We start from the raw sequence: 9,948 nt of genomic DNA on the forward strand, positions 1-9,948 counted from the left end.
ATTTCCTGCAATGATTTAATATACCACACTATCGTTTTGTTTTCTCGAGATCTCTAATTAATTACATCGTTATCTCGGGAAAAAAGTTTTGTTACCTTGAGATTATGAGAAAATTGTCCGATTGTCTAAGGAAAACGGAGGAAATAAATTGTATGAATACATGGCCCTGTAAGTCTTCTGTATATAACAGCCAATTTGAATTGTCTTTTAAGCAGCACAACAGTTTTCAGCTGTGCCTTTTTATAGATACACTGCTACAGTTGGCTAACAAAAAACTTCATAGAGATTTTGTTATTTGAGTCGCAGTGCATTGTAAAAGGTTTTAAAAACAATGGTCTTGTTAGGCCCAGCTCCTCACTGAATTCTGTTGTTCATGACAAACATGATGCTTTATGAGGACAATGTGTACATAATATATCTCTGGAGACTTGTGAATTCCACAAACCATCAGATAAGGGGAAAAACATCCCAGAGATGTTGCTCTCTTAAGACATGTCATATGATGAGAACAGAGATCAAAAGTTTTGACTCTTCTGGCTGATGAAGACATCTTCAGGTGAGAGGAGTTCATTTCATGCCCTGAATGTTGGTTGTGTGTTCAGTTACTGTGAGAAGTGTTTGTAAGTTGAGGTTGAGGTTTCATCTCAAATTTAAGACATTTATGCGTTGTATGCTGTTAATTTTACATTCAGCGATGTGTAGCAAGATTTATTCTGATTGATATCACACTGAATTTTACTTATTCTTTCTTGAACAGGTTTGCCTCTGGCCACATTTGCAAAATGCAAAATCTGACTGAACTTTCAGGCAATGTAACATCCAACAACAGCCTGTCTGTTATCATTAAGGTGTGTGTTGTTATCCCTTTTTTCTGTGTCTTCCTCTGCTGCATTGCTGTCATGCTGCACATCTTTGTGTCTCACAGGCAGTTCATGGACACTTCACGGTACATCCTGTTTGCCTACATGCTGATCAATGACACCCTGCAGCTCTTGTCCTCTGTGCTGCTCTTCCTCTTTGTCATGGGAAGGGTGAAAATTGCTCTCGTCTACTGCATTCCCTTGTTGATCATTTCTACTGCCACCTTCCAGAGCACACCGTTAATCCTGGCCACCATGTCACTCGAGCGTTATGTTGCCATCTTTAACCCCCTGCAGTGCCCGGTCGCCTGGCGCTCAGACCGAATCTGGATCATTATTCTGTCCCTGTGGCTCATAAGCTGCATCTTCCCAATTATTGACCACTCCATCAGGGAGCATGATCCAGCTGTGGACATCCTCTCCACCCCTGTGCTTTGCCATGTTAAACTTGTCAACTCATCTCAAATTCAGACATTGTTCAAAGCGGCTACAAGTATTCTCTTCTTTGCAGTAGTGGCTGTTATCATCCTCTTTACATATGTGAGAATCCTGCTGGAAACCAGGAAGCTCAGACAAGACTCAGCGTCTGTGAGTAAAGCCATGCACACTGTGCTGCTGCACGGCTTCCAGCTGCTGCTGTGCATGTTTGCCTTCACCATCCCCATCACTGAGCGTGTCATAGTGCTGCATTCCAACTGGAGACCAGAAGACATTTCCTATTTCAATTTCTTCTGTTTCATTCTAATTCCACGCTTTCTCAGCCCGGTCATCTATGGCTTCAGAGACCAGAGTCTCAGGGGCTACATCAGGAAACATTCTTCTGCTGCCCTAACAAAGTAAAGTAAAACCCTGCAGGTCAGCTGCAGGACATCGCGTCTGAAAATGCAATGAAATAATGCTGTTTTTCTATCATGCTTTAAAACTCAAACATTATTCGTATTAAATTGAATTCTGTGTGATGTTGAACAAGAAAACAATCCAACAATGCTTAGGACTGTGCCCGATGTAATATAAATTCCTTGACTTTGCCACTTTAGAGGAGGTATTCTGCCTCCTCGTAGCCAAATATGATTTATGCATCTTCAAATGTGCTGTTTTGCAACTTAAACATTACTCATATTAAATTGCATTGTGTATGATTTTAAGAAGGTCTTAGATTTAAAAAGAGAACAGTCTAAGCAACTCTTTTGGCAAAAGGGATTAACAAGCCTTTATTTAGAAAGCTATATAATGTTGATTTTTTTTTAGTAAGAGTAGCGACCCACATGTAGCAGCACACAGGGCCTTCTTTCCTCGCTTTTGAACCTCAGATTTGTCTCTTTTTTGAGCTTCTGTGTCAACAAAACCACCTTCATCACATTCAGTTTGAACTTGAGCACTCTATATTTAAGCTTCCTTAAGATCTTAAATTTTAGCCACACCCAGCAACTCTACACAAGCACAAAAATAACTATGGATGCGCTAAAGGGCCATGCATTCATTTATTTCCTCCTTTTTCCTGGGATAATGAGTTCATTTCATTTGTTGTCATGATCTTGAACTCGAGGTCTTGATCTCGAAATAACAACTGCCATTTTCCCAAGATAACGGGATAATTTTCTTGAGATGTGAAGGTAACGAAACTTTGTTTTCCCGAGATAACAACATAATTAATAGCTATGTAGTTAACGACAACATCAGGCTCACTTAGATTGCACCGCCAGTATAGCTGAAGCCTTGCTAACTTTCTTTTTAGATTACGTACACTAACATGTAAATTATCTGTAATAGCAGGGCATAATGCTATTTCAGCCTGTGTCAGGCCTTGATTGAAAAGATATGTGACGCAGTGATCGATATGCTCCTGCTCCTCTGACATTGCTATACTGAATGATGTTTCCTGCAGTGATTTAATATACTACACCTTGGCCATTCAGTTAATTTGGAACTGGGGCCAGTTCATGAAACTAAGGCAAAATAAGGGGCCAGAGAATATGAGTAATTATGGTAACAAATAAAGAAATTACAACAACAAACTGAAGGATTAAATATTTTCTATTTTGTAAATGCAGAACAACATATACTCAATGTGATGCACTAAGACACATTGTTACGTTCAAATGGCAATACAATGTTGAAATATCAGAGACACAGACAATCAGAGAAATGCAATTAAGTAACAGTTAACTGCATATAACTGTACCAACACAACTTTACAGCTTGTTATCCTCAATTGACAATGAGAAGACAAATGTCAGTGTTACAAGTGAAGAGGAAAATAGTTCTCAGAAACATCAAAATGTCCCCCTTCTCCACTGGCTAAAAACATAAATGCAGCTACTTGTTAACTGAATACAACTCACACTTTTTTTCCTTTTAAAAGAATAAAATAGACTGCCCTATAAATCCACACATGGACAATTAATATACTCACTTTTGTCCATTTTGAACATAAACCAGACACCTTAACAATCAGTCTAGATCAGCCATATCACAGATATTTAGGATTGCACTCATTTGAGTGACAGGCAACATCAACTGTATCTCCACCAACAAACATAAAACTAAAGTGCACAGTTTGATCCAGAACAGAATTAAAACAACACTACAGTGCATGGAATTTTATCAAGGCAATGTATTTCAAATTGCATCACTCAGTATAGGTGAGCCATATCAGTTCTTTAGAATTTCATTCATTTAACTAACAAATAACGTCAATTCCAAGTGTATACAAAAAAAAATACAAAAAAAAAACTCTGCATAGTATGCCTCTGTATAGAATTATAACAACATAACAGTTCATGGCACTTTATTAAGGCAAAACATTTCAAACGGCATTCAACAATAATATCACATCAAGAAATACAATAAGTGCATCGTATGAGGTGAATAACATGTTAATTGCATCATACTGTTCAAAATCGATCCTCATTTCTTGCTTGACTAACATGCCTGTTATCTTGCATGTAGTTTGCCAACATTTGTCATCTAATGAGAGAAATGGCATTTTTTTGACTTGGCAAGAGCAGTGAAGTCAGGTGGAAATGTTGTCCGGGCAATACGCAAGCAGTGTTGCAGATGCTGGTCAGTGAGGGATATGTGATTCTGAGTTTTAATGGCATTCACGTGAGAGAATGACGACTCACAAGTGTATGTTGAGCCAAACAATGTCAGTGAGTTCCAGTTGTAAAGACCCTTCATCCAATGACGATACCAGCTCCTTTCCTTTCAGTGCAAAATCTGCCTCAATATTCACACAGAAAGGGTCCTTCACAAATCTGATCACTTCACTGGAGATGCTGATATCCTCAAACCCAGTGGCAAAGTTATTTTTCAGTGAGTCAACAAAGCCTGATGTGACCTTCCTCAGTGTGGGGAAGTGGCGCATCTTGCCAGGACCAAGATCAGCAGAGAAGAGTGAGTGCATGAAGTTTCTCCACAAGTTCTCCAACTGTTTTATCTCTGCCCTGCAACTCCATGTTGAGTTGGTTCAAATGATGGAAAACATCGCTCAAAAAGCAAACAGAGGCATTGAACTCATTCATTTTCCATCAGAGACAGAAACTTGCCAACTTTTTTCAGTTTTGAAGACTGGAGAAACACCAGAATCTCCTCTCTTATTTCACAAAATCAAAGCATTTCCTTTGCTAAGCCATCTAATGTTATTGTGAATGACCAAATCTTTATATTCTGCAGACATGTCAGTCAACAGCTTGCGGAAAAGGCGGTGCTGTAAACTGGAGGTACAACGGATGAAGTTTATAATTGCCATGACAAAGTTGGCACACAGGAGGCTTTGGTGGACGAGGCAATGTAGAGATCTCACCTGCAGAGCCACAGCCGCCATCCTCCTGGCGAACCCCTGATCCCTCCCCGCCATCGAGGGCTAACCATCTGTCACCAACATGTTGATGCGCACCACATCCAAGTTGTTCTCCACAAAGAATGAAGCAATTTTGGTGAAGAGAATCTCCCCTCCATGGGAATTAGTCCAAGCAGATCCTCACGATAACATTCACCATAAAAACATTGCAGCGTCGCACCTGTGCAACATCACTGTTATCAGTCGATTCATCCACAGCCAAAGACATCACCTCAGCCTTCCTCAGCTTGTCCAAAAGCGTCTCGAAATGATGATTTGATTGGTCATGTGTGATCCCCCAAAATAAATGTCCAGCCGAAATAGGTCGATATTCCACCTCTTTTGCCACCATGGCTTAAAGGGATGCATACCGCCTCCTACATTAACCATATTCATGCACTGCATGAGTCTACCCATATGTAATAACTACACTTCACTCCAAGGGCCAGTAAAAACTTCCTCAGGGGCCAGACTCAGCCCTGGGGCTGCCAACTGAATGGCTGGGTAGCCATCAATAGCCATCATTTTCTTTCCTCAGGTTCTCAAGAAAATTATCCCCTTATCTCTGGAAAACGGAGGAAATAAAATGTATGAATGTACAGCCATTTAGGGCTTCTGTATATAACAGCCAATTTGAATACTCTTTAAAGAAGCACAGTAGTTTTCAGCTGTGCCTTTTTGTAAATTCACTGCCAAAGTTGACAAACAAAAACTTCATAGAGTTTTTATTATTTGAGTCACAGTGCATGTGAAGGGTTAGAAAAAATGTCTTGTTAGGCCCAGCTCCTCACTGAATTCTGTTGTTCATGACAAACATGATGCTTTATGAGGAAAACATGTACATAATATATCTCTAGAGACTTGTGGATTCCACTAACAATCAGTTAAGGGGAAGAACATCGCAGAGATGTTGCTCTCTTAAGACATGTCATATGATGAGAACAGAGATCTAAAGTTTTGACTCTTCTGGCTGATGAAGACATCTTCAGGTGAGAGGAGTTTATTTCATGCCCTGAATGTTGGTTGTGTGTTCAGTAACAGTGTAAAGTGTTTGTAAGTTGAGGTCGAGGTTTCATCTCAAATTTAAGACATTTATGTGTTGTATGCTCTTAATTTTACCTTCAGCAACTTGTTTTATTCTGATTGATATCACACTGAATTTTACTTGAACAGGTTTGCCTCTGGCCACATTTGCAAAATGCAGAATCTGACTGAACTTTCAGGCAATGTAACATCCAACAACAGCCTGTCTGTGATCATTAAGGTGTGTGTTGTCATCCCTTTTTTCTGTGTCTTCCTCTGCTGCATTGCTGTCATGCTGCACACCTTTGCGTCTCACAGGCAGTTCATGGACACTTCACGTTACATCCTATTTGTCTACATGCTGATCAATGACACCCTGCAGCTCTTGTCCTCTGTGCTGCTCTTCCTCCTCATCATGGGAGGGGTGAATTTTGCTCTTGTCTACTGCATTCCCTTGTTGATCATTTCCGCTGCCACTTTCCAGAGCACGCCGTTAATCCTGGCCACCATGTCACTCGAGCGTTATGTTGCCATCTTTAACCCCCTACAGCGCCCAGTCGCCTGGCGCTCAGACTGAATCTGGATCATTATTCTGTCCCTGTTGCTCATAAGCTGCATCTTCCCGATCATTGACCACTCCATCATGGAGCATGATCCAGCTGTGGACATCCTCTCCACCCCTGTGCTTTGCAAAGCTACACTTGTCAACTCATCTCAGATTCAGACATTGTTCAAAGCTGCTGCAAATATTCTCGTCTTTGTAGTAGTAGCTGTTATCATCCTCTTTACATATGTGAGAATCCTGCTGGAAACCAGGAAGCTCAGACAAGACAAAGCGTCTGTGAGTAAAGCCATGCACACTGTGCTGCTGCACGGCTTCCAGCTGCTGCTGTGCATGTTGGCCTTCACCAGCCCCATCACTGAGACTCTCATAGTGCTGCACTCCAACTGGAGACCAGAGGACATTTCCTATTTTAATTTCTTCTGTTTCATTCTAATTCCGCGCTTTCTCAGCCCGGTCATCTACGGCTTCAGAGACCAGAGTCTCAGGGGCTACATCAGGAAACATTTTTCTTGTGCTCAAAGAAAGTGAAGTAAAACCCTGATGGAAAACTGCAAGACAACGTGTCTGTTTCTAATTTTACAAATCATAAGTGAGCACAATTTCAGTTAACATCTTAATCTTTCATCTGCATTTTGTTGCCAATAAGGCTTCCTGATCACAAATGGACTTACTGAATGGTTTTTATGCTGCACATGTACAAATAAAACGAGACAATCAAACACTGACACAACAGCACATCAGAGGCGTCTTCTCTCATAATAGGCTTGTGTCGATTTTTGCACACTTGCGAGTGATTATCAGTTCATCCTTTTTATACACTGCTGAAAAGTTCTGAGAAAATGCAATGAAATCATGCTGTTTTCTCTATCATGCCTTAAAACGTATATTTTACTTTACAGGAGGTATTCTGCCTCGTAGTGGCCAAAGATTACTTTATGCTGTTTTGCATATTTCTAATCTTTACCCATGGATGTGTTTGGATGCCAGCCCTGAATAGAATACATGAGTGAAAGTTTCTGCATCAACAGTAAAGAGCCAACTATCATTAATCCATTAATCAATAGGCCTACAAAATGCTAATATTCATAATGTGTCTCTGTGTAAGCTGGTCAATATGGAACTAACTGTATACACTTTTGGCTTGTTGATGATTAAAAACATTGATATTTTTTAATATTTGTTTATAAATATAAGATCTGGTAATTATATCAACAGAAATGATATTTTTATACACTGCTGAGAAGTTCTTGGAAAATGTGATTAAATAATGAATAATTATTCAATATCTGCTGATTTTTCAATTGTGCTTTAAAACTTGAACACAACTCATTAAATTACATTGCATGTGATATTAAACAGGTCTTTTTAAAAATGTTAAACAAGAAAAATCCAAGCAAGTCTTTTGGCCAAAGGGATAAAAAAAGTCTTTATTTATAGAGCTAGATAATGTTGATTTTTTTTGTTGAAAATTCAATTTAAAAATCAGCAGAGTAACAACCCACATGTAGCAGCACACAGGGCTTTTTTTTTTTTTTTCAACCACAAGATTTGTCTCTTTTTTGAACTTCTGTGTCCCCAAACCACCTTCATCACATTCTGTTTGAACTTGAGCACTCCATATTTAATCATCCTGAAGATCTTAAATTATACTTTTACTTTTTGCCATGCAGAAACCCTGTAAAATCTTTACCATCTTTATATATCAATGATATGTCACCTTAATCAAATTACAGACTTATGAAACACATGTAAAAGCAACATGTTTCTAGATAGTTATTTCCCCAAAAAGAAAACCACTTCAGTGCAATTTATTTGTACAGATTTTCACCAGCTCAGAAGACGTTTTTTCTCCCACATCAAAATTGGGCGAAAATAATCATTTTAGTCCTCTGGTAAGGATTTTGACAAAGTGTTACTCAAAAAGTACACAGTAAAAGTACTTCTTATTATGCATGCAAGTAGTCTAGGAAGTGCTATGTTCAGCAGTATATGACACTTGGACTATGTATGGAAACAATGTTTTTAGGGCCCAAGCAGATTTCAAAATGCGAGGTCCCTATTGTTTTTGTCGTGACGACTTTTTTGTCCCAGATGATCACATTTTTCACTGCCTGAACATACCCCAAAACTCACCAAACGGTATATAGGTCACACCTTGGGAAAACATTTAGAATCTATTGTTGTTGTGAATTTCCACCACTAGGTGATGCCATAATCGAGGAAGGTGGGTTTTGCCTTATAACTCCCATAAACTTTATTGCATATTCAAAAAACCTATATCCACACGTTCCCTGAATTGTGATGACTCTTGTGATATAAGCTACACCCATTTTTGCCTACCGTGTTTTTTTTTTAGCGAAATTCGCGAAATATCGCAAACCTACTTTTTAGAAGCCCTTCTCAGGCAATTTATTATTATTATTATTATTAAAATAATTTTGATATTCCAAACAATATTAAATAATAACACCCTGCAGATTTCGTTCTAAACAGGAAGTGTTGCATATCTCCACACTGGTGTGTCCAAATGACATGAAACTCAGCTTTCTACTTCCCCATGAGACCCTAAGCCTATGTGCAAAATGTTGTTTCATTACCAATAGGTGGCGTTCTTTACATTGAGGTATTTCATATCTCCACATCGGTAGATCGGATTAAAGCAAAACTTGGACTCTATAGCGCCCCCTGGAATATTAAAAATCCAAGCCCCGCCTCCTACATGCATGTACATGAATGACTTTTGGTATGCAATGTATCATGACCAGTTGCACAAAAAACAACACGGGTACTAAACTGTCACTCCAACAGGAAGTCAGCCATTTTGATTCAAAGTTCCCGTTTCACGCCCATTTTGATCTATTTCCATGCCTTGTACTTTAACAAACTCCTCCTACAGATCGAACAGGACAGACTTCCAGTTCACTCAGTATCATCCTCAAACCTTTAACACCAAAACTTGTCAAAAGCTTCCGCCTACATCAAACATGGTGGGTGTCATGGTGCGGTCCATTTTCATGCTTGGCCATAAAGCATCAAGTCCAAACAACTTCAACATGCAATTTCCCATGTACACTAAATTCATCACACATGTATACAATGTCACCCTGAATACGTCCATGCATCAATACAATGCAATACTGTGTAATATCCAAAGTGCCACCCACTGGACACAGGAATTCAGACAAATATCATATTTACATGACATTTATAGGTTTTTTCCTCCATATCATAAACTACAAGATGACATGCAACTAAAAGGTGAACACACCCTTCAACAGCATTGCCGCCAATCAATAATTAAAACACAACAGACCACAAATTAGTTTGAGGGATTCTAAACCTGTAGACCAGCCTTGCCCTAAACACGTAGGCCAATATACAGTCATAGTTGCAGCGCCAAATGTTTGACACAGGAAATGACATTTAACTCCTTCCTGCACTGTCCAAAACACAGGCAGTTAATTGATGTGTACACAATAATCCGGGAGTGGGGCCGGGTACGCGGTAGCATGTCCCGTCGCGCATGGACTGCGAGGGCCCATTTATCACTGCTTGCAGCTTTAATTTTTTGTTTTTGTTCTTCTCATGTCGTCCTATACTTTGAAATCTGGAAGTATACCTGCACGATGCCCTCAGTATATTACCGGGAATCATTACTG

At 39.4% G+C, this 9,948-nt stretch overlaps 1 protein-coding gene and 1 pseudogene across 1 annotated transcript; both read left to right on the forward strand.

The window, feature by feature from the left end:
* Positions 1-782: 782 nt before the first annotated feature.
* Positions 783-1,700, forward strand: LOC119011828 (odorant receptor 131-2-like). Its single transcript, XM_037085242.1, has one exon. The coding sequence runs from the start codon at positions 783-785 to the stop codon at positions 1,698-1,700; it is 918 nt and encodes a 305-aa protein (XP_036941137.1).
* Positions 1,701-5,899: 4,199 nt separating this feature from the next.
* Positions 5,900-6,817, forward strand: LOC119008049 (annotated as a pseudogene).
* The last annotated feature ends 3,131 nt before the right edge of the window (positions 6,818-9,948 follow it).

The sequence above is a fragment of the Acanthopagrus latus genome, chromosome 2 (assembly GCF_904848185.1).
Source record: "Acanthopagrus latus isolate v.2019 chromosome 2, fAcaLat1.1, whole genome shotgun sequence".
NCBI lineage: Eukaryota > Metazoa > Chordata > Actinopteri > Spariformes > Sparidae > Acanthopagrus > Acanthopagrus latus.

What these genes read in the sequence shown, in the direction of transcription:
- LOC119011828 (XM_037085242.1), top strand. Translation starts at nt 783, where the DNA reads ATGCAAAATCTGACTGAACTTTCAGGCAATGTAACATCCAACAACAGC.